This window comes from Puma concolor, chromosome D3 (genome assembly GCF_028749965.1).
Source record: "Puma concolor isolate L17-30 chromosome D3, mPumCon1.1.hap2, whole genome shotgun sequence".
Lineage (NCBI taxonomy): Eukaryota > Metazoa > Chordata > Mammalia > Carnivora > Felidae > Puma > Puma concolor.
In genome coordinates this window covers 10,670,967-10,695,626 of record NC_141678.1, presented here as the reverse complement: position 1 = coordinate 10,695,626, position 24,660 = coordinate 10,670,967, and the positions used below count along the sequence as shown (strand labels likewise).

The window sequence follows — 24,660 nt, the reverse complement described above, 5'->3', positions numbered from 1 at the left end:
GCAGTCGGTTAAGCGTCCGACTTCAGCCAGGTCACGATCTCGCGGTCCGTGAGTTCGAGCCCCGCGTCAGGCTCTGGGCTGATGGCTCAGAGCCTGGAGCCTGTTTCCGACTCTGTGTCTCCCTCTCTCTCTGCCCCTCCCCCGTTCATGCTCTGTCTCTCTCTGTCCCAAAAATAAATAAACGTTGGAAAAAAAAAAAAATTAAAAAAAAAAAAAAGTTTAATTCAGTCTTGGTTTGCTGTCACGGGGGGGCAAGTGACTCCATCTGGGGCTTGGGTTTTCCTTTTTAACACCTTTGTCTCCATGGCCTGGGAAGTCAGAGTCAACGAGGGCAGCAAGGAGAAAGAGACCCAGAGAGGGGATTTATTTGCTCAGGGACACACAGCAAGGCAAGGGCTGAGCCAGAGTCAGGTTTTAGTTCTACCACTGGGCACATACACGTGCCAGAGTGTTCAGCAGGCATACGCATGTGGATACCTGTAGGTCCTCAGCAGGTACCTCCCCGGCTGAGTAAGGATGGGACACGGGCCCAGGAGTGCACGGGCCAGGGGGAAGACAGACGCACAACTCCATCCAGAGCTGTGCAAAATGAAAACCCCAGAGGGCTCCCACTGGCTGCCTCTGTCTAGCAATAATAAATAATACAGAAGGCAAAAAAAAAAAAAAAAAAAAAAAGTCCCTGAGATGGGGAAAGAACGGGGCCCTTCTCTGCTGTGATGATTAGCTTCGTAGGTCAACCTGGCTGGCCATGGTACACAGATATTCGGTCAAATGTTATTCTAGATCTTTCTGTGAAGGCTTTTTTTTTTTTTTTTTTTAGATGAGATTAACATTTCAATTAGTAGACTTTCAATAAAGCAGAATATTCTTCCTAGCACGGGTGGGCCTCATCCAATCAGTTGAAGGTCTTAATAGGAAAAAAGGCCGACCTTTCCTTAGGAAGAAAGAATACCACCAGCAGATGGCCTTCAGACTCAAGCTCCAATCTCAGCTTTTTTTTCTGGGTCTCCAGCCTCTCAGCTTACCCTACAGACTTTGGACCTGCCAGCCTCCACAAATAGCATGAGCCAATTCCCTACTTCGATCTATCTATCCTGTGGGTTCTGTTTCTCTGGAGAATCTTAACTACTACACCTGCCCAATAAGGGTCTTTCCTCGTCCTTATGACTGTTCCTACCACATTTAGAGGTAGGCTGCCCAGGGGTCAGAAGGCTCCTTCTCTAGATGAGAACACGAAGGCTCAGTGGGAAGGTTCACACAGCTCGTAGTTTGTCTGGATAGGTTCTACCTCCGAATGACCTGATTCCAAAGTCCCTGCTTTATGATTGTTTTTAAAACATTGCATTTTGCAATAACTCGGAACACTTTGCATTTGCAATAACTCGGAGAAAATGTGCGAGATGAGTACAAAGGAATCCCCAGGCCCTTCCCCCGGAGTATTCTACCACATTGGTTCTTTATTCTCTGCATGGGCATCCCATCGTATAATTAGTACGGTATTGCCATTTGAGGTCATATTGAAGACATTAGTCCCCTTTACTCCTTTTTTTTTTTAATAGACTTTATATTTTAAAGCAGAATTAAGCAGAAAGCCCAGAGATTTCCCAGACACCCCCTGCCCTCCCATGCACAGCCTCCCCCACTAGCAACATTCCCCTCCCCCACCCCTGCCTCCAAGACTGGAGCATTTGTTAGAACTGATGACCCTACGTTGACATGACCTAATCACCCAGACCCCTTTCGTCTTAAGTACTCCGATATGTATCCTCTAAGAACACGGATGTCTTGTTACATAAACACAGAGCAATAATGTGATTTAGAATTTTCACATTGATACAATGCTATCATGTCATATAGCACATATAATGAATAGATTCTTATATTCAGATTTAAAAAAATTTTTTTAACGTTTATTTATTTTGAAAGACAGAGCATGAGCGGGGGAGGGGCAGAGAGAGAGGGAGACACAGAATCCAAAGCAGGCTCCAGGTTCCGAGCTGTCAGCACAGAGCCCGATGCAGGGCTTGAACCCATGAACCGTGAGATCCTGACCTGAGCCGAAGTTGGACACTTAACTAACTGAGCCACCCAGACGCCCCTGAATTATACGCTTTAAAAGTTATAATTCATGGCATGTGAATTATATCTCATATTTTCAACTTAAAAAAGTTAAGTTAAATTGAAAATATAGCCCCCCCCCCCACTTTCTTTGGACTCCTACGTTGGATGGGGCCCATTTCTTGACTGGGTCCTCATTTTCCTCTGCCTCCAGGAGATGGAACCCCTTTGGGTGTTACCCAGGAGGCCCTCTGGCTCTCGGTTTAGCTTTTTTTTTTTATTTTTTTTTACGTTTATTTATTTTTTTGGGACAGAGAGAGACAGAGCATGAACGGGCGAGGGGCAGAGAGAGAGGGAGACACAGAATCAGAAACAGGCTCCAGGCTCTGAGCCATCAGCCCAGAGCCCGACGCGGGGCTCGAACTCACGGACCGCGAGATCGTGACCTGGCTGAAGTCAGACGCTTAACCGACTGCGCCACCCAGGCGCCCCTCTCGGTTTAGCTTTTAATTGCTGACTGATCACATTTACCTTTTTGTTATTTTCATCCCCTTAGGCTGTGGTTTCCTAGTAAGTTTGTTTGTTTGTTTTTCTTGTTTATTTCTGAGAGCATGCCAGTGGGGGAGGGGCAGAGAGAGAGGGGGACAGAGGTTCAGAAGCGGGCTCATTGCGACAGACAGCCGAGTGCCCCATGCAGGGCTGGAACTCAGGAACCTGTGAGGTCATGACCTGAGCTGAAGTCAGATGCTTAACTGACTGAGCCAGCCAGGTGTCCCATGCTAGTAAGTTCTAATGTTGGTTGGGGCTCATCCCTCCTCCGAGCTCTTTTTTTCTGCATTTTCCAAGCTTTTCTTGCACACATGTGTGTCCATAGAACTTTAGTATCAATTTGTCTCTTCGAGAGAAAAGTGCATGTGGACATTTTTGTGGTTACACTTGTGGCATCCACACGACTCCTGAAACAGAATGCGACGGGCACCAGTGACAGTCCCCACAAGGTTTATTGCGACGAGAGGCAAGGCCGACCGATCGGGACCAACACTTTTGATCAGAGTGCGGCCTCGAACAGCCGGGGTACAGAGTTTTTATAGCCAACCACATCGTTTTATCATCACCTGGGAACAGAACAAAGAAATAGTTCCCAGATGAGGTGGAAACAGTTCCCGGATGCGGTGATTATTCTAGACTTTCTGCCGTTAAGTCCAGTTGATCTCCTTGACCCTGCCTCTGATGCTCTTTTCTTTGAACTTTTGTTTTCTTAATTGGTGAGGCCTAATTTACAACAGTAAAGCAAGGCTGCTGTCTCTTAACCTTCAGGTCAAAACAAACCTGTTATTTCTCAAGCTATAGGTTAGCCCTACACCACAATTTAACCCTTACATCTTTAGGGTCATTACATGTAAGAAATCAACTTAAAATCGCCACCTATTAAGGGTGTGGCTAGATCAGGAAGCCCTCAAACGGGACAGCGGGGCTATGAGGCCAATACCAGAGTGGCCGTTGTCAAGGACGCAGGAACCACAATAGAATAAATCTGTGCCACCCCCTCCCCCCCCCCCCCCCCCCCGCCCCTCAGGCCAGCCCGGACCAGGTGACAGGTCCTTCTCACCTCCAACCTACTGGAGCTACCCCATTTCTCACTATCTCACAATTATCCTAATTCAAGAGCCATTTTGGGGGGTGTGGGGTGCATAGAGTCCGCGTCATGACGATGGGAGTTATCGAATTGAGACCCTGCTGCTGGCCCCACCTGGGCCAAGAACCACCAGCTTGCAACGCCCAGGCCAGGTCCCCACCTGCTGCTGGACATGTGGTGGGACGGGTCCCTGTGCCCACCGGTGTCAGCTCTGAGCCCCTGGAACCGCACCAACGCAAAAGGTGTACTTTGGGGTCCTGCGAACCCCAGCCCCGGCTTCACAGGCAGTGAAGTGAGTTTAAGAAGGCTTTTTCAACACCACGTGCCCTCAGTAGCAGTCCAGCTGCCAGAGCGAGTGGCACAGGGAAGGGGGGCACCCACGCGGCCCCGGAATCCGGGGGCTCTGCCCCCGAGCCTCGGCCGCTGTGGCCCCAGGCGGAGCAGAGGGCCTGCTCTCTGGCACTTTCTAAGAATGGCATGGACAGGGGAAGGCTCTTCCCCACCCCCGGTCTGCATCCCCGCCGTGGTGTATGTCCCCCCCTCCCCCCCGTTCCTATGTTGAAACCCCAATCCCGATGGGATGGTATGAGAAGGTGGCAGTCTGCGGGAGGTGGTGAGGTCTCGAGGGGGAGCCCTCACGAATGGGATCAGTGCCCTTGAAAGAAGAGTCCGGAGAGCTGGCCGGCTCTCTGCCATGTGAGGACACAAGAGGTTTGCAGCCTGGAAGGGGCTCTTCCCAGAACCCGACCGTGCTGACTTCCAGCCTCCAGAGCTGCCAGAAATACACTGCCGTTGTTGATGAGCCACCCGGTCTGTGGTGCTTTGTTACAGCAGCCCGAACGGACTCAGCGCCCGACCGGCAGTACCCAGCAGTGGGCCACGGAGAGTCAGGCCATCTGAGACACTCGGGGGGGGGGGCAGGGAGGGGATGCCTGGGGGCTCCTTCCCCTCTGTCTCCTCCTGGTCCTCCCTCTGGGACGGCCCACCCCCTCACCCACCCAACAGACATTCGCAGTTCACAGCGCATCTGCTGGGGATGCCGACCCGGACGCGGGCGGTCAGCACTGGGCATCCCTCCTTCCCTGCGCTGCAAGGAGTGGGAGGCGAACCATTCGCTTCCGATGGCCCTGTCGCCAGACTTCTGGCCGTAATTTCGACTGTGCTCCAGGAGGGAGACAGAAGGCATCTTCCTGCAGAGCTGGTGGCTGGCAAGTCCCAAGCGACACCCGTGGCTGCTGGAGCCCACATCCCGGGTCCGGCCCCGGCTAGGTGGGTGTGAGGCAGTGGCCTGGTGACAGGCAGGAGCAGCTTCCTGACCTCTGATTCAGCCACGGGGGTCTAACCTTGAGACCACCAGTCCCACCACGGTCCTTGCCTTCCGCGCCTCCCGACTGTCCAGGGACTTTGGATGGAATCCCTTCCTGCTAACGATTCCTGGACTACTTCGTTTTCTGTGCTGAGCCTTGACTAAGAGGGACACAGCTGTCGGCCTGGAGGGCAGGAGCCCCGCCTGCAAATCACACGGTGGATTTGCCCTGGAGGGCGGAGGGAAGCAGGCTGAGCACTGTTGTTTGGGCACTGGCTGGCTCTGGGGATGGAGAATCCCGCCGGCGATGTTCCAGCACATCAGGAGAGAAGACAGGAGCCCAGAAAAAAATTCAAGAAGGCAAACAGGCCGTGGTCTCAAGATGTGCGAAGGAGGTAGAAAACAAGGCTCCTCCAGCAAAATGGCATTCAGTCAGGGGTCCCATGAGAGGGACTGCATGGTACACACGTCCCCACGCCTTCCGTCTGTGGCAGACAAGACCGGCCCATCCGGGCAGGCTCTTCCTGCCGGTGGCCGAGCTCAGAGAGCTGCTCAATAACACCGTTAGCCTGTGAGCCCATATTCCTGCCTTGGGGCCAGACATCGCTAATCGATCACAGCACTCATGCCACCACGTTCCCCTACCGCATCCATGGCAGACATCACTAGTTGATTACATCACTCTTCCCAGGTATGCATCCATTCTTTAGAATCTTCCAGAACCCAGGCCTCCAGGCGGCCACTGCCAATGGCCTGTGGCTGACAAATGGCACGAAGACTGCCATCTCTGCGAAAGCCGCTGGGCTGGGGAAGGAGGAGAGGCCACTGGGCGGACAGGGATGGGCTTCAGCGGAAGATGTGAACCGGTGCGGACGGGCAGAGAAGGCAGGAAGGAAGAGGGCATTCTCGGCAGGGGCGGGACGCAGTGTGGTACGCGACAGTGGCTGTCTGAGAGTGGAGTCATGGCGGCGACAGGCCGCTGCCAGCCCACCGAGTCTGGTGCGCGGCCTCAGGGGGCAGGGGAGCAGGGGAGCCTTGTGGTGGCCAGTGCCCGTATGACGCAAGGGGGTATTTGATAAAACTCAGCTGGGCTGGGTACGCAGAGCAGGAGGAGGGCAGAGAGTGGGAAGGCAGGGATAGGAGTCGGGAGGGAGGCTGGACAGAGGAGGAGTGGATTCACTGAATCGAGGCCTCTCTGTCTCTCACAAGCACACACACACACGCACACACACATCTGGTAGGTGACCCGAAGTCTCTCCACGCCAACGGCTGGTGTCCATCCCTCCATCTGGTACAAATTCCGGCCTTCACACGGCAGCCTGGCGGAAGGTGACAGAAGAAGTTGGTTTGTCCTAACCTTCCTGGAGAAGCAGAGACCAAGGGACAGCCGGGACGTGGAGGCACGGGGGCCCCTTTGGCAGGAGTCAGGCCCCTCCCCTGAGCACACTGTCCCCAGGGAAGGGTGCGCCCTGCTGCGCCATACAGCTCTCTTACCTTCGCTGGCCATGGCTGGATGGGGGTGCCGTCCCTGCCCATGCAGCACACGGCAGACATGCAGGCCACAGCTTCCTCGGCCAGCAGGTCCCAGCGGGCATTGTGGCCCAGGTTGCCCGTCGGGTCAGCTGGATCCAGGATGATGGGCCTGCAATTCCCATCAGGGTCAGTCCGACCCCTGGCAACATCTGGGTGCCCTTCTGTGGGACTGGTTGGACTATTCTCCTCCATCACCCAACCCTCTGCACGGGCCACTTCTCCCTTCTGTGTCCCGGGCAGACATTACTAATCAACCACCATGTTCGTTTGGGCCACTCTTACCCCTTCAGCATGTAGCGGGCATTGTTAATTAATCTCGGGACTTGTTCTACCACTCTGCCTTCCTGCCTTCCTACATCTGTGGCAGATGTCACCACGTCAGAGTCTTTCTCAACACATTGTTCTAAGTTGCCATCACCCACTGACTGGAGATGCATCGTGAATTTGTGCAAGCGTCTCTGTTATCTTTGCACCATTTCAGTGGGAGGCAAAATCCCAAAGAAGCAGACCTGCTCCTGTTACCTGGTGGGTTCCCAGGTAGGGTTGGCACATTTAACAAATATAAACAGAGGATGCCCAGTGAAATTTGAGCTCTGGAAAACCGTCAGTATGTCCCAAGGACTGCGTGGGGGCATACACATACTAAAAAGTCACTCATTCTTTTTCTGAAATTCAAACTTGGAGTCTTACATTTCACCTGGAAACCAAGGGACCAGGAAACGGAGTGCCTGTCCCTCAGGTGCTAAGGCTGTCCCTGTTAAGGCTGTCCCTGTTAGAAAGGAGCTCCGTTCCAGGAAGAGGAGTTTGCTGTCCCTGCTCTGTGCCCTGCGGAAGTGGGAAGGGTGAGGGACCCCAGATCTGAGACACTGCAACACTGAGTGTGGGCCAGAACCTGGTCTTCTGAAGCTGCTGGCTCAGGAAGTCCCTGACAGTCTTGTCCCGGTTGTCGTAGTTGACGGTCCAGTAGACACAGAGCTCACGGTACCGGCTGACCAGCTCCAGGACAGTGCGGAAGCCTTGCGCCATGTTGAACTGGGGGTCCCGGCCGCCCTGCTCCCAGGCATGCACCGTCAGGAGCTCTAGCCCGTGCTGGGGGGGCAGGGAACCTTTCCCCTTGGGCATCTTGTTGCACTGGGGAATAAAGGGAAAGTGTGGGTTGACACTGGCAATGAAGACGCACAGGAGGGACCCTTCCAGAGCTGGCAAGACCACCCCAAACCTTTACCGGGCACTTCCATGCGTCAGATGCCCGGCCACGCACTATGCCCTCAAATGCTGCGATGTGGCAACACCAGCCCCAGTTCACCGATAAGCAAACCAAGGTCCCACAGCTATGAAATCTCTCTCCAGCCGCTCAGCCAACCCAGGGTCGTGCCCCGCCTCCTCCCAGGACAGCGCTCCAGGGCCCGGGCGGGGGGTGGGGGGATGGCCCCGTCCTCGTGGCCGAACCTGCTGGTACCAGTGCTTGACCAATCGGATCAGACTCTTCAGCTTGGTGGGGCGAGAGACGATGAAGTCCCTCTGCAGCTCCGTGAAACAGGTGGAGTACTCGCCCGCGTTGTTGTAGCTGTGGATGAGGTCGACGTAGACTTGAGGCGTGGGCCTCCTGCCGGAGCTCAGCTGGCCTGGAGACAGGGAGGGGGCCACCGTCGGCTCGTTTCCCAGAACCCCCCTGGGGCCAACTGAGACAGGCCTTCCAGGATCTCCTACTTGGGCACCTCCCTCGCCGGGGGTCTGGACCCACGGCGGCGGGGAGGGAGCACAGGGGATCTTAGACGGAACACAGACGTGGCATGACCCAGCCTTAAATCCCCGGTGAGAATCTCGCGGCCCTTCCTGCCCCCTTTCAACCCCTCCGGTTGGCTGTCAGCAAGAAGTCTCAGCTGGGAGCTGACACATCTTTAGCGGCTCCTGGACACTTGTTCAGCCCTCTCTAACAAAGGCAGAGCCTCAGTCTTAGAGCCTCCTGTAAGGAACAGGACCGTATCACTCTCCGGCTTCACCGCCCTTAAAGGCATTCCTTGACATTCAAGCGTTCCTGCTTTCCGAATTGAGGAACTGTGTAGATTCAGACACATTTCTGGATGATTCCCTCCCTTGTCACTCGTTTCTCAAACCTCAGGAGCCAAGTACATTCCAATACACGGGACGTCCTCGCTCTGCGAACTTTCCAGTGCAAGTTCAGAACTGAATAGATAGAAAGGATTTGTGTTTGTTTTGTGCAGGGATGTACCCTTGGTGCCACGGAGAATGCTGGACACGTACTTACTCGGTGCATGTGTTGAACGAACGGATCCTCCGGGTCTGTGGAAGGTGGAGAAGGTAGCACACAAATCCTCGAAGCTGGGAGTGCACGGAGACACTCGAATACAGTGTCAAGGGAAGACACTGCGGCTCAAGGCAGGGAATTCCCTTGCTCAAGGTCATCTGTCATGCTGAGACTAGGGCCCAGCCCAGGGCCACTGTTAGATCGCATACAACTGTTGTATGAATTGGAAAAACGTGTCCTTTTCTCCAGACACCTTGCAGGAAAGTGGTGAGAAACACACATGTGTACAATGCCTGCCCTGTGAACATGTGTGGTCTGGTTGTGCAGTGCACAACCTCGACTGCTGTCCCTGGCAGCCCTGCCTCTGCTTTCCCCCTTCTCAGGAGTATGCTCAGGTACCTCACCTAAGGCGTTAAAGGCTGGCAGCACGTCAAAGTCCACGCTCTGATCCAGCATCGTCTGGGACATCAGAGAGAAGCTCAAAACGCGGGGATTCTCCCACTTGGGGATCTCGAACTTCACCTCGAACTGCATCTCCTGCTGACATGCCTCCAGCTGGGCTCGGATCTCTGAGATGATCTCAGCCCGCTTGTTCCCTTGTTCGGTGAACTGGCTGAAGCAGCTGAGGAACACCACTATATCAGCATCTGAGCGGCCTCGCAGAGCTGTGCCTTTGGCTAAAGAGCCACCCTGGGGAGGACACGGAGGCGGCTTGACCCTTGCAGGACTGCATGACGTCCTCCTGCTGGAGCCTGTGGGTCAGGAACTTGCTGTGTGACCTTGGGCGAGTCACCTAACCTCTCTGTCTTACCTCTTTAATATGCGGTTGAGACGTAGTACGGTTGCAAGAAAAAGAAATGTGCAAGATGTTAAGTTTAAACCCTTCAACAAATGCAAACGTTCTCATTCCATCAAGTTTGGGGGCCGGGAGGGATTTGAGAGATTTATTTGCTTATTTTTTTGACTTGTGGTTCTCAAGGCTGCTTGTACCAGGAGAGCTTTAAAAACTGACTGATGTACGTATGGCTCCTATGCCCCGTGACTGTGATTTAATTGGCCTGGGAGGGGGACAGGGCATCGGTCTAATTTTTAAAAGTCACCTCGTGATTCTAAGTGAAGCCACGGTTGACAGCCAGTGAGCCAGGTTATCATCTTTAAGTGTTATGGGTAAAGAAGGTAAGGATCAGAGAGGGGAAGGTATTTGCCTGGGGCCACACAGCAACTCATCAGGCCTGGGACTTTTCATTGGCTGATTCCATGCTTATAATCTTCCAGAGCTAACCTGGGTCTCACTTGTGACTTCAGCTGTGGACCGAGGTTGTATCTGGTGCAGTGGACAATGTGGCTTTTTATACACCCCCAGCATCCCTTCTACTTCTAAGACCAGCACCCCGGTTTTCTTTGGGGGAACCGCTCCTCCCCCACAATTCAGGTCCACGTGGGACTGACTCAATAATATGAACCAGGCTTGGCCAGTCAGAGCATGGTGTCTCCCTAGCCCCAGTGATGAGTTTGGGGAGGGGTATATAACCCGAGTCAGGACAATAAGACTCAATTCCAAGACTTATTTGAATTTTGAGAAAAAAGAATCCCCCTTTCTGGAAGCTTAGAGATGCCAAGAACCATCACACGGAAAGGGCTTGTCCGAAACAGAAGACAGCAGAGCCAAGGGCTGGGATGAAAAGCTGAGTCCTGAAGACCCCGCACGGGCTCCTGGATCTAGCTGTACCTGATGGCAGCTCTACTCCAGGGCTTTCCATTTACATCAGCCAATATACTCCCTTCGTTCCTCCTTTTGAGTTGGCTGTCACAAGCGACCAGAAGAGATTTGTTGGACACCTCTGAGCCCTCCCGCCACCACCCACCTACAACAACGGCGTTCTGGTTTCCCTTCTGTGTTTGGCCTTGTGCCGATTGTTGTAAGGGCCACAGAGGTGGGTCGGGCCTGGCCCTGGCCTGGGAGAGATCCCCAGCCTGCAGGGCTCTCCTTGCCCACGGCCCTCTGGGGACTTACCTTGACCACCTTGAGCACTTTGATGGGAGAATTCCGGAAGCAGTTTTCCCTCAGGAATGAGCAGATGGCATTGACGGCCTTGTTCACCTGAGCCAAGAACTGGCGGCTGGGCTGGAGAAATTCACTGATGAACTTGTCAAGGTCCCCAGCTGGTGTTTGGTAAAGGAGAGCAGGCTACAGAAAGAATCCAGGTACGCCGGCTCGAGCCAGGATTCCCTAGGAGCGCGCAGGCCCTGCCTCTTGCCAGTCTATGAGGATGAGACACCCGCTACCTCCCACAGCCCTTTTCTTCCTCAGCTGGTTGGCAGGTCTGTGCGGGAGCATCAGAAGGACCCGAGTTCACGTTCTGGTTCCACCGCCAACACGCAGCCTTGGTTTCACCATCTTTAAATGGGGGCAATAACAAGGCCCGTGCCTCACTGGATTGTCGTGAGTATCAAGCCCTGGTTATGAGATCCGGCTGACAAAAGCAAGGGCAATAAACTCATATCCCTTCGGGGGCTGGCTATCGCCTTAAGCGGGGGGTCCCCTAGAAGCAGAGCCTGCGATGGGGGTTCTCGTGCGTGGATTAACGGGGGGCAGTGCTTGCAGGAAAAGGGGAGTGAGGGAAGCAGGAGAAGGAGCTAAGCAAGGCTCCAGCTCGAGAAAGCTTTCTCTCGATCCCACGGGGAACTCTGGACTCGGAATTGCATCACAGAGCCGGTCTCGCCTTAAAAACGAGGGTGGGCTTTTTGTCCCCCGTGTCACTGAAGCGCTGGCTGGGACAGAACAGCAGGTGTCTCAGCTGTAAGCCGGCAGAAACACACACTCCTGGCAGCTGGGGAATGCGCGCACCGGCAGGGAAAGGGGGTCTGGAAGGGGGCACCAACGGCATCTGCCGCCCCAGGGGCTCCCCCCTTACCATCACATCCCAGGGCTGCACAGACGTCCCCTGTCTATTCCTAAAGCAGGCCTGTGTCTCCAGAGCTGCTGCTTCCTGGGCCAACAGCTCCCAGCTGCCCTGGCCCACATTCCAGGTGGGGTCAGCAGGATCCAGGAGCAGGGGCCTGGGGGGCAGAGTGGATGGGCAGGCAGGTGGGGAAGGTGGGAATCAGTGAAGAGCAGGGGGGTGGGAGGGACCAGGAAAGGGTGTCGGGGCTGGGGAGAAGGAGAAGAGTGTCAGGACCTTAGGGCTGGCCCAGTCTGTCCCAAGCACAGTAGGGTTCCCACCTGGCTGCCTCAGTCAGGTATTGGGTGAGCCCTTCATTTCAGCAATGATATTTTATTGTGTTAATGAACGTGGCTCTGGCGTCTTTGGGGGCTCCCTGTGTCCGTGCTTCTTCAGCAAAGAGTCCAGAGCAAGGAGTAGGGTTGAGGCACCCAGATCCCAGCCTGGATCCCTCCTGGATGCAGTGACTCCAGGGTGACCGTGGTGGGGGGAGGAGAAAGGATGATGCAGTGCATCATGGGTCTGCACCTGGGTTTCTGAAGCTGGCCAAGAAGGTATGTTCTGATAGCTGGGTCCTCAAAGCTGTAGTTGACCGTCCAGTAGACACAAAGTTGCTGGTGCTGCTGGACGAGCCCTAGGACCGTCTTGAGGCCTTCAGCCGTGTTGAAAGAATCGTTCCTGCAGCCCTGCTCCCAGGCGAAGATGGTCAGGAGCTCCAGGGCATAGACTGGGGGCAGGGAGGCACAGGCTGGCTGCCGTCCTCTGTTCCGAGCTGCGACCTAGGTCACCCAAGGCCAATCAAAGAATGAGTGGAGTTGAGCACCCAAGATGTGCCAAGCATGGCCCTATGTACTTGGAGAGGGAGGGGAATATACAAAATAAAGCCCTTTTCATTTTACAGGACAAAATGAAACCCTTTTTATTTTACAGGTGGACACACAGAGGTCTGGGAACGGGCGTGGGTAGTGACTTGTCCAAGGTCACACAGCGAGGCTAAGAATCTCAGACTTGATCTTTGCCCAGAGTCTCTCCATCAAGGGTGTACGGGACGGTTGTACAGGAATGGGGGCTGCGATATATTCAGCTTGGTATCCCAACATCTGGCACAATCGTGACGTTAGTGGCAGTGGCTGCTCAGTAAATATTTGCTGAATGAGTACACGAATGCGAGTGCATTCAGATGAGTGTTTTTGGTGAAGGAGCTCTGGAGGAAGCTCGGGGTTTATTTAGTACACCTTGCACACAAGACAGTGATGGTGGAACAGCATAAGCTAGGGCTTGGGGGTGGGCAAGAACAGGGAATCCATTAGCAGCGTGGGGAGTGAAGGGAAACAGATGAGCTAGAGGTGGATGGTGAACCCCAACTACAAGAAACGGGCATTCGGAGCTTGACGGAGAAAGATTTTCTTTCAGCCAGGGACTTCCGGTCTGTACCGGAAATGGAGGATGGAGGAGGTGGATCTTCTACTTGGGATGGCCAATAAGAAGTGAAGGAAGGGAGATGGCTGCCTGGGGGAGGCGCTGATTGGCTGAGGCAGTTGCCATGACAGCAGCTACTTCCTGGGAGGAGGGAGGCGGGTATGGAGGCCTCACCTGGTAATACCAGTGCTTCACGAGCAGGATCAGGTTCTTCAGCTTGGGTGGGCGAGTGTTCACGAAGTTCCTCCTCAGCTCTGTGAAGCAGGCCACGTGCTCGCCCCCCTGGCAGCCGCTGTCGAGGAAGCTGGAGTAGATCTGGGGCTCAGGTCTGGCGCCCGCACAGAGCTGCCCTGCGAAATGTGAAGTACTCTGAGTGCCTAGCTCTAACGAAGACAGCAGCATGTCCCCACCCAGCCACTCCCCAGCCTTTATTAATATTTTAACGTTAATTGCATAGCATAGCACTGCAACCCATAATACACAGTCTACGACATGGAATAGCAATCAGAACTTTTTTTTTTTAAGCACCAAATACGTGCTGGGTGCTTTTCAGTAATTTTCCCTCATCCACCCAATAACTCCGCAAGGTGGGTGATCTCGACCCTAGGCAAGCTGTGTAGCAGAGCGGGCGAGGGAATTGGTCTCCAAGGCACAGGCTGGAGGCAGCCCTCACCCGCGGCATCAAAGACAGGCAGCAGGCTCACGTCCATCCAGCTTCCTGGGGCCCGGGACACCAGCTGGAACTGTAAAGCCTCGGGCACGGTCTGCTCAGGAAAACGGAGGCTCAGGCCGGGGACTGGGTCTTGCCACCAGGATTCCAACTGTGCCCGCATCTCATCAAGGATCTCCAGGCGGCGGGCCCTTTGGTCCCCGTAGTCCTCGAAGCAGTTGAGGAAGATGACGAGTTCGGCATCACCGTAGCCCCTCAGGTCTGTGCCCCGGCCAAATGAGCCCCCCTGCAGAGGATGGGCCATCTGAGACCCGTGACTGTCCCTGAGCTCAGGAGTCAGACTATGACCCCACCCGCTGTACCCCCACTGCAGTCCCAACACTACTCTGTCGCTGGTGTCAGGTCTGGGGACACCGTGACAGAGGCGGGCTGCACAAGCCCCGCGACCTCTGACTCTTAGAAGCCTGGCAGAGTCAGATTATGTCCGCCTGCACCTGCCTTCTGACCCTCGGGGCCTGCGCAAAGTCAGACCAACACGTAGCAACAGAAAACGGGGGGTGCGGTGAAGGGGGCAGGGATTAATGATTTTAGCCGAATATCCGCAGCACCTATTGACTGCCCATCTGGACCACACATGGCACGTTGAGGTCCCGGGGCCAAATGGGGCCTGTGGATGTGCTCTGCTGGCCTGCTTCCACCCATCCATCCGTTTATTGGGCACTCAACATGTGGCAAGGTATGGGAGTACATAAAAGTTACCTCTTCTCCTGGAACTTACATTCTAGCAGGGGGAGAGGAGGGAGGGACGGTCTGCAAACAACAGCTCCCAGAAGCGCTAAGGGCTGTGTGCAGGCAAATAAGGCAGTAAGGGGACGGGGTGGGGCTGTGGAAGGGAGGTTGCAGTTGTGAACTGAGCAATGAGGCCTCCGTGAGACTCTAGAGGGCTGGGACCCTAGACTTAAAGGAGAGTGGGGGAAGCCAAGTGGATGGGGCTGGGAGGGGGGGGGGGTGGGGTGGTGAGGGATTCCAGAAAGAGAAACCAGCCAGTGCGGACTCTGGCCGGTGAGTTCAAGAAGCAGCCAGGAGGCCAGTGTGGAGTAAGTGAAGTTCCGAGAAAGACCAGGGCCAGATTCTATGGGCCTCGAAGCCACTGTGCTCTGTGAACCCGGGGAGGGTTTTGAGCAGAGAGGAGGCGTGCTCTGTTAGTGGTTTAAAAAACTATCATTAAAAAAGATCCCCCCCCAAAAAGCTGGTACTTAGATACATACCTCCGGCCAGCAAACTACCCCTCCACGGATGCCCACTTGCCCTGCCCGCCCTCAGCCGCACTGTGGCTCCTCCCCCTCCTCGCTGTGGTGCCCCAGGAGGGTCCCATCGGTGTCCCCACCCACCGACTTACCTTGCTGACTGTGGACGCCCTGTAGAAACGCTTCTCGCAGAGGCAATGCAAGATGACATCGATGGCCTTGTTGACCTGCTTCTGGAACTGGGGGTTCGGTTTCAGGTGGTCCTGGATGAAGCGGTCCAGGTCCTTGGTGCTGATGCGAGACAGATCCAAGGCCATCCCCAGAGTACAGGGGGTGGTGCTGGCTGTCCCTGAGGGGCCGGGAGCTGGGCGTGAGGGCTGCCTGCTCCCTGCACTTGGGCCCACGGCATCGAGACTGCTGCTCTCCTCCGGGGCCCTCTGGGCAGAGTCTCGCTGGATGGGGTGGTCCAAACCTGAGCACCCAGGACGTGGAAGGCCCTGGAAGTTTGTTGAAGGAGCTGTCTTACAAGCGAAGAGGCTTCTCCATCCCTTCTCTCACCACCCCCCTCCCATTGTACGGTCAGGGTGACTGAGACTCAGAGAGAGAAAGCGAGAGGGTCACCGCTAGCCCCTAAGGCGCCTTCGTGCAGATTAGATAGAGGCGCCCTTCCAGACGGGATAAATTATAAAATGGTCCCCGGTGCCGGGTGGACCCAGCACGGTAAGCAGATGATAACAGTGCCACCGGAAAGGTTCCTCCAAGCAGGCTCAGCTTGGTGATCAGGTTGTTTTACATGCCTGCAGCCCCCATTTTTCAAGCCTGTCCCACACCCCAGGGCCCCAGCACACAACAGATGCTCAGGAAACACCGAGTACACGAATTGGGTGCGTAACAAGGATCCCGGGAGCCCCTCACTCACGGGCCCCTCCCAGGGCTGCACAGCGCCCCCCGCCGCCTGCAGAAAACACGGGTGCTCATAGCAAGACTCTGCCTCTCGGGCCAGTAGATCCCAGTGCCACGCTGCTCCGTTCCCCACGTCCCACGTGGGGTCAGCCGGGTCCAGGATCACGGGCCTGCAAATCCAGAGGGACAAGAAGGTTCTGGTTAGCGAGACGGTCAGGATCAGGGGCTCCGAGGTCAAGCAGGCCTGGCTCCAATTCCAGTTCTTCTCCTTTCCAGCTGTGTGACCTAGGGCGGATGACTTACCTTCTCTGAGCCTCAGTTACTTGGGGCGGGGGGGGGGGGGGCTGCCGTGGAGATTACATCAGAGTCATGATCCTCCACTCTGCACATTAGAATCATCAGACAGGAGGATCCACCCCCCAGGGACTCAGAGTTACCCCCGCGACCAAGCAGTTTCATTCCCATGTGTCTCTCTAACGGTGCGGGCACACCGAAATGCGCGTGCAAGGCTGTTTGGAACAGCCTCATGGTTAACAGCCCCGGAGTGGAAACCACCAAACTGTCCATGAGGAACAGAACGGAAAGCATATTGTGATAAATGCACACAATGGAAGTACTCTGCTCGGCAACAGAACGCAATAAGCAACAGTAATAACGCCCCACCGTTGGTGGTCTTTTCACAGGTGGGTTCACTTTATAGAAAGGCATCAAATGTGCCCTTGGTACCTGTATGCTACGTGTCGCATAAAATGTTCACGTGTAAAATACGTTCACGCAAAAATCTTTTTTTTTTTAAAGGTTTACTTATTTTTGAGAGAGAGAGAGGGCGGGGGGGGGGAGCGCTAGCAGGGGGAGGGACAGAGAGAGAGGGGGAGACACAGAATCCCAAGCAGGCTCCAGGCTCCGAGCTGTCCGCACAGAGCCCACGACATGGGTTTCCAGCTCACAAACGGAGAGATCATGACCTGAGCCGAAGGTGTCGCTTAACGGACTGAGCCACCCAGGTGCCCCTAGAAAAATCTTTTTAAAAATGCCCCCTAGTGGGGCGCCTGGGTGGCTCAGTCCGTTAAGCGGCCGACTTCGGCTCAGGTCATGATCTCACGGTCCGTGAGTTCGAGCCCCGTGTCGGGCTCTGTGCTGACAGCTCAGAGCCTGGAGCCTGTTTCAGATTCTGTGTCTCCCTCTCGCTGACCCTCCCCTGTTCATGCTCTGTCTCTCTCTGTCTCAAAAATAAATAAAACGTTAAAAAAAAAATTAAAAAAAAAATGCCCCCTAGTGACTGTCATTTCCCTCTGGGGCTGAATCCACTGAATTAGTAAGCGCACAGCGTGTGGCTTTGGCCCCCACGCAGGCCTCCGGGAGAGGAGACCTGTTGGATCATTGATCATTGTTAATTATCTCCTGCGGCCCAAGCCCAGGAGAGTGGGGACAGGGGGGTGATGGGAGGTACCTGGGTCTCTCGAGCTGGTACCGCAAGAACCACCTGACCGCAGGGTCCTCGAAGCCGTAGTTGAGGGTCCAGAAAACACACAGGTGCTGATACTGACAGATCAGGCCCAGGACGGTGCGGAGGCCTTGGGCCAGGCTGAAGGCCTCCTTCCCACAGCCCTGCTCCCAGGCGAAGATGGTCAGCAGCTCCAGGGCATAGGCTGGAGGCAGCTCCTCCCTCCTCACCTCCCCCTGGCACACCTGTAAGAGGGGAAGGGGAGGGGAAAGAGAGCGCTCCCTGGAGAACTTCCCCGGAGCTCTCAGTCTGGGGGGTGCAGAGCCCGCCCACCGGGACGCAGGCGAAGCCTGAGACGAGATGCTGCATTCCAGGAACAACCTGCCGTGTCTCATCTGCCCTCGCTCCTGGGGCTTCGGCCAAGCCTCGGGCGTATGCGATGCGAGCCTCTGGGATTGGGGAGCAGTCAGAGAGAGGCCGGCGGGTGGGCAGTGCGAGGCTGCTGCTCATCCTCCAGATGAGCGAATGGCAGAACTTTCCAGGGCCACACAGGGAGTTGTTGGCTGAACGAGATCCGGAATCCAGGATCTCCTCCCCCCAGACTTGCTTTATGATGAGTGGTCCACCAGAAAGACCAAGCCGTGTGCCCAAAGATCTTGGGGGGGAGGGGGCCTGTTCCCTCATCTCCAGGCACAGGCTGGGCACCCCTTCTTCAATACACAACAGTCTGTCGACAAACATGAATGTTTCGGGAGTGGGGGTCATTCCTGAGGCTGAGGCGGGAAGCATACAAACTCCGCGTTACTTCATACCATAGATAAAATATTCCAGAGTTCAAAGCCCTGAACCCACACGAAAAGAAAACTTTAGAACCTTCTGGAAGGAAATATGGGAGAAGAATTTTAGAAAGGATAGGGGCGCCTGGGTGGCTCAGTCGGTGAAGCGCCCGACTTCGGCTCAGGTCACGATCTCGCGGTTTGTGGGTTCGAGCCCCACGTCGGGCTCTGTGCTGACAGCTCGGAGCCTGGAGCCTGCTTCAGATTCTGTGTCTCCCTCTCTCTCTCTGCCCCTCCCCTGCTCAAGCTCTGTCTCTGTCTCTCTCTCAAAAATAAATAAACATTAAAAAAAATTAAGAAAAAAGTCAGGATAGGCAAAGCCTACTTACACAAGATTCACCAAGTACAAATCACATACGAAAAAGATGAACACACCTGATTACATTAAAATCCCGACATTTTCCGTGACAAAAGACCTACGAACGAAACGGAAGTCCCAGCCTCGTCCTGGGAGAACAGATTGCATTATGTTAACTCAGTAAGAATTAGCACCCAGAATATGTAAAGAGCTCCAACAAACCAACAAGGAGAAAACAGCTAGCCCAGAAGAAAATAATAAACCAATGATATGAACAGGCCTATCTCCCTAAAGAGAAACACGAGTGGCCATGGAACATAAGAAAATATTCTCGCCATCGCGAAATCACAAATTCCAACAGTCCTATGCCTGGGGCGAGGACCCTCCGAAGCCACCTTACCTGACGGAACCAGTGCTTCACCAGCAGGATCAGGTTCTTCAGCTTGGCCGGGCGAACGTTCACGAAGTTCCTCCGCAGCTCCGCGAAGCAGGCCGCATGCTCGCCCCCCTGGCAGCCGCTGTCGAGGAGGCGGGAGTAGATCTGGGGCTTGAGTTTGACATCGGAACTGAGCTGTCCTGCGGGAGTGAAGTGCTGTGCGTCAGGAAGGGTTCCGAGGCACAGGATGGAGAGCCGGGGGCGGGGAGGAGGGCAGTTTGGTGGAGGCGGGTATCCACGAGCATGGGGGCTGGAGGATGAGGAAGAGAGCCTGGAGCTTCTCAGGGGGCAGGGAGGAAAGGTCTAGACCAGAAGGAAGAGCCCCTTCCTTCCAAATGGCCAGGCAGCCCCCAGGGCCCGGCTGCATTCCAAGCCGGCTCCAAAGGAAGGATGCTTCCAGCTGAATCAGGAGTACCTAGAACCTGGTAGTTCTTCCCTCCCTGCGGTTCCCTCAGGCAGAACAAAAATGCCACTGCACATACCTTTAATTGGTGCCAGAGGGGAAAGGCACGGTGCTGGGGAAACGGTAAGGCAAAGGATTCTGAGCCCTTGGCAGTGATAATATTTTTTTAGTGCTTGCGACACTAAAGTTTCACATCGAGTGCCGCGTCTCCCCACTAAAACCCCACCGGGCAACTTCATCTTACAGCTGCGGACACTGAGGCACAGAGAAATTCAGGGCTCTGCCCCCGGTCACAGAGCTGGCAAGTGACGGACACAGGACTGGAAGTTAAAGCTGGCTGCCTTTGCGGCGTGGGCCTTTCCCGCCCCCGCTTCCTGTGGGCCTGGCCTGGGAAAAGGAAACGCGCTCCATAATTTCCCAGGTTCCCCCGACATCGCTTACTTGCTGTGCGGCTTTGGGTGAGTTACCGTCCATCTCTGTGCCTCAGGGCCCCTCTTAGGAAAAGGGAAGACAAGACAGTACAGACCTCATAGGTTTGTTCTGAGGAATTAATGAGATGAAATAGGTCAAGTGCTTGTTGGAGTCGAGCACTGAGTAAGCAGTAGCTATTGTGATTAGTATACGTGTACCGAGCGTGGGAGAGTGTGGCTGTCCGTCAGGACGTCGTAACCTGGATAAGTTCAAGAGAGCTGTCTCCCAGGACATCATGGTTAGTAAGAAGAACACTGATAATGGGAAATAGTAATAATAATAATAATAATAATAATAATAGAAAGAAGGACAGCAAGCACTCGTACAGCCCCATCATGTGTCAAGTTCATCACAGGTATTCACGCACACGGTCTTCCCAAACACTCTGCAAGATGGATTGCTACGGTCCCATTATTATTAACCTCATTTTACAGATGTGGGCACAGGGGCACATTATATATACTATATTATAAATCAAGCATGGATATACTATCAAGGGGAGCGCAAAAATCATATTAATGCCTTTCAGATGAAATACAAGATTTTGCAGAATGCTGGCCTTGTCCCCAAGCCCCCTGAGGCCAGGCGGCTGTGCCTTCCCCCTGGGGTATTTCTGGAAGGGCGGAGCAGCACTGTTCTCGGCAGTGGCTGAAGGAACGTCTCCCCAGCTGCTTGAGGGAGGGCCGAGCTTCTAGATGCCAGGACCGCAGATCCGGGAGGAACCGGGCTTTCTTGGCCCACACTCAATGCGTGTAGTCAGGAAACAAGAGCCCAGAGAGGGATGCCCAGGCCACACAGCAGGCTGGTGGCAGGGTTAGGACTGGAAGCCCGGTCCTACTCCTAAGGATCTTGCCCCCGACCCTGGAATGGGTCAGGCACCCCTCACCCAGAGCGTCGAAGGCGGGCACCAGGCTGACATCCATCCAGTTTTCGAGGTCCGTGGATGCCAGTCGGAACCGTAGGACCCTGGCCGCGTCCTGCTCGGGAAACTCAAAGCTCAGACCGGGGATGGGTTTCTGCCACCAGGATTCTAGCAGGACCCGCATCTCGTTGAGGATCTCTGCACGGCGAACGCCCTGGTCCTCGTAGCTCTTGAAGCAGTTGAGGAAGAGGACAAGTTCGGAATCACAGCCACCCCTCAGAGCTGTGCCCCGGCCAGAGGAGCCTCCCTGTGAAGCAAAAAACAATTCAGAATTCTGCACTCTTCGATTCTGGTGACCGAGTGGGCTGGTAGGCAACCTGAACGAACCACGCGGGCTGTGGGGGGAGATGGTGGGCGCACAGCCCCTGGCATGTGAAGCCATGCAGAAATGCAGGCCGAGGAAAGCCAGGCCTGAGTTTTCAAGAAAGGCATGTTTTATTTGTAAATCCATATATCTCTAAGTGTTGGCCACTAACTTCAAAAAGCTTTTGTTAATTTATAATTTAAAAAAAAAAAAAGTTTTTTTAAGGGCACCTAGGTGGTTCAGTAGGTTAAGTGTCCGACTTCAGCTCAGGTCATGATCTCACGGTTTGTGGGTTCAAGCCCCGCATCAGGCTCTCCGCTGTCAGCACAGAACCTGCTTCGGATCCCCCGTCTCCCTCTCCCTCTGCCCCTCCGCCCCTCTCTTTCCCTCTCAAACATAAACAAACATTGAACAAAAGCTTTAATTCAAAATGCTGGTGAAACAAATTCTGCTTTGCAGAACACATGTTCTCGGCTTTTGCCTGGGATCAGTTCAAAACCGTGATATGACTTGCTGAATGTCCGGGACCTTTCTGACGGGTGTTTCTTTCTGCAAAGCTGTCAGCGAAGGACCTGCGAAGGAAACTCCCACGATGAGAGTCTCTACCCTGTGCCTGGAGCTCTGTCAAATGTCTGACACCTGTAATCTCACTTCCAGACAGTCCCTGTGATGTGGTTACACGCGGTTACATGAGCCTCGGGGCTGTGAAGTGAGTTAACACAGCCTGGAAAAGCCAAGAACCAGATTAGCCTTCCAGAGGGCATCTCCCCCACCGAGCTGGGATGGCGAATTATCCCAATGGCATCCCAGGTTTTTTTTTTTTTACTGCCAGCTCCTCACATGGCGGCGGGGGGGGGGGGTGGGGTGCCAACAAAGGGGGAACAGGGCAGAGCACGGAGGAATATTGTAAACCGAGCATTTCCTGCCTGTTTTGCGCTTGATCATCTCACGGAAGCTCCCTAACAAGCCTGAGAGGAAGGTACTGTTACCGCTCCCACTTCACAAATGAGGAGATGAGGAAACGGAAGTGCAGAGAGGTTGCTCACCGACAACCTGACTCAGAGAAGGCACCGTACTTGGAACCTGGGAGGTCAGCTCAGAAGACTGGGCTCCAAGCCTACATTCTTCCTGCACCCCTCCCCATCGATGAATTCCCTTAAAAATACTTATTTTAGGGGCGCCTGGGTGGCGCAGTCGGTTAAGCGTCCGACTTCAGCCAGGTCACGATCTCGCGGTCCGGGAGTTCGAGCCCCGCGTCGGGCTCTGGGCTGATGGCTCAGAGCCTGGAGCCTGCTTCCGATTCTGTGTCTCCCTCTCTCTCTGCCCCTCCCCCATTCATGCTCTGTCTCTCTCTGTCCCAAAAAAAATAAATAAAAACGTTGAAAAAAAAATTAAAAAAAAAAATACTTATTTTATTGTGCACGTTTCTAAACCTACACAAAAGAAGGGCGGGTTTTTAAGGAAGTCTGTTGCCACATGTGCTTCATGTATGTTTTTATTTTAGAAAAATTTTTGATGTTTACTTATTTTTGAGAGAGAGAGAGAGAGAGAGCATGAGCAGGGGAGGGGCAGCGAGAGAGGAAGACACAGAATCCAAAGCAGGCTCCAGGCTCTGAGCTGTCAGCACGGAGCCCGATGAGGGACTTGAACCCACAAACTGTGAGATCATGACCTGAGACACTTAACCAGAGCCACCCAGGCCGCCCCATCTCCTTCTGGGATTTTTAAAGAAATTTCAGCCTTTGGCCACGCCACCGGGAGACATTTTTGGTGGTCACAGCTGGGGCAGGAGAGCCCCTTCCTGTTGGCTCTGGGCAGGGGTGGAGAAGGGAGAGGGCGGTCCTTCTGACAGGACTACAGAGGTCAGCCACCCCTTCTTTGCGTTCTGGTCCAACTAGAAGCCCCAGGCTCATCTTGCACATTATTCCAGCCCTGGAATTGGCCATTCTCCAAGGAGTCTTTTCCGCAGGGAGCAGCATCGGAAGACTGGAAAGGTAGCTCATGGCCCTATACCCACCTTACCACTGCCTCCTTCAAAGCTTTGAATGATCCGAAGGCCATAAGCTAAAGTCAACCATAAGAACTGTCCCAGGTTTTCCAAGAAAGCTGAGGATTGCCAGAGCTTTAGAGACTCTTAAACTATTGCTCCAAAGAAATTCGTCCTTTCCACCTCAAAGGCAGAAATCTGCCTCCACGTTTCCCAGGCTGCAAGCCTCTCCTTCTTTCCCACCTCCCAAGCTAAGACTCAGCCCCAGGAAACCACCAGCTGCTCTGGGGCCGTCCCTTGCCCTGTGTCTCCATCCCTTCCCTGAGAAGCTCCAAGTCCCCTCTACCCCAGCCAAGTTCCTTCGTCGCAGCCCTAGAGCCCCTGAGTTTGTGCTGAGGACACAGAAGCTGATGCCTGTCTCCTGCCTGAGCCTGTGGGCATCCTGAGGTCACAGCAGCAGGAAGGCATTTAAATGGCAAAACGTGGCCCGGGGCAGTGGCTCACCCACCCCCAGTCCCAGTTTCCCCAGTCGTAAAACAGGGGTAATAATCCCTACCTCCTTGAATGTGAGGATTCAGCGGGATGACTCATTTAATGAGACAATGTTCATTGTTATTGGGCGGTTTCGCAGTAAATTAGGCTCCGTGGCTATTGGAGAAATACTAGGGTTTCTGCATCTTTAGGGTCAGGCATGGTGTGAGGACTGGAGTCTGTTTGGACTGGGTAAACGACTGAGTGAGTGAGCGAGTGAACGAATGAATGAATGAATGGAGGCAGCCTGTAAGAGCACAGATGCAAGAATCAGACGACCTGGCTTTGAATCTTGCCGGGCCTCTTACAAGCTTTGGACACATCATTTCGTCGCTCCGTGCCTCAGTTTCCCATGCGTCGGGTGCGGTTAATAGTACCCACTTGGCCGGGCTGTGGTGTGCAGTGTATTTTCAGGGCACTTAGATCAGCGCTGGCGCACCGCAAGCATGCCTCCAAAGTGTCAAAGAAATGAATGGAAAGAGCTGATACAAACCGTCCGGGGCCACATCGCCCGCGGCAATGGGTTGTTTCTGTTTACAGGTGAGCTCTCCCCCCACCCCCGCCCCCGCCCCCGCCCCTGCCCCTGCCCCCTGCGCGGCGCCTACCTTGGCGATTTTCAGCACCCTCCAAGGCTGGGCAGCGGCGCGGCCCCCGCGCTCCCGCAGGAAGGTCCCCAGGGCGCCCAGGGCGCGCCGCGCAGCCCCCACGAATTCCGCGGACGGCTGCAGTCTGCGGGCCACCAGGTTGTCCAGCGCGGCGGCGGGGGTGCGGTACACGTCCATGTCCACGGCCGGCTGCCCTCCCGCGCGATCCGCGCGCGCTCCCCGCTGCCCGCGGCGCCCCGACCTGGGCTCTGCGCCGGGCGGGAGGGCAGGGGGTGGGGCTGCCGCCCCAGCCTCCCCGTCGCCGCGCCCCGCGTCCCTGCTCCCCAGCCTCGCAGGCATTCCGCCCCTCTCCCGCTTTCGGTTTCGGTTTCGTTTCTCTCCAGCAGCTCTGGGCTCTCGCACCCATTTCCGGGTTCCCTTCCCAGCAGAGTTTCGTTTTT

General features: G+C 54.8%; 1 protein-coding gene across 2 annotated transcripts; it reads right to left on the bottom strand.

Moving 5' to 3' along the window:
* Positions 1-5,351: 5,351 nt before the first annotated feature.
* OAS3 (2'-5'-oligoadenylate synthetase 3) lies at positions 5,352-24,660 on the bottom strand. 2 transcript variants are annotated; one of them, XM_086681738.1, is made up of 16 exons: positions 24,221-24,660; positions 20,758-21,040; positions 18,962-19,137; positions 17,434-17,672; positions 16,000-16,153; positions 15,233-15,577; positions 13,837-14,119; positions 13,338-13,513; positions 12,273-12,523; positions 11,718-11,862; positions 10,817-10,990; positions 9,207-9,492; positions 7,983-8,158; positions 7,426-7,664; positions 6,495-6,642; positions 5,352-6,319 (listed from the first exon to the last, which is right to left on the bottom strand). In XM_086681738.1, the coding sequence occupies exons 1-16, from the start codon at positions 24,557-24,559 to the stop codon at positions 6,308-6,310; spliced, it is 3,426 nt and encodes a 1,141-aa protein (XP_086537864.1). In that variant the 5' UTR covers positions 24,560-24,660; the 3' UTR covers positions 5,352-6,307. The 2 variants fall into 2 exon arrangements, with proteins under 2 accessions (XP_086537864.1, XP_086537865.1); XM_086681739.1 differs by lacking the exon at positions 24,221-24,660 and having other exon boundaries at positions 18,962-19,132; positions 20,758-20,925.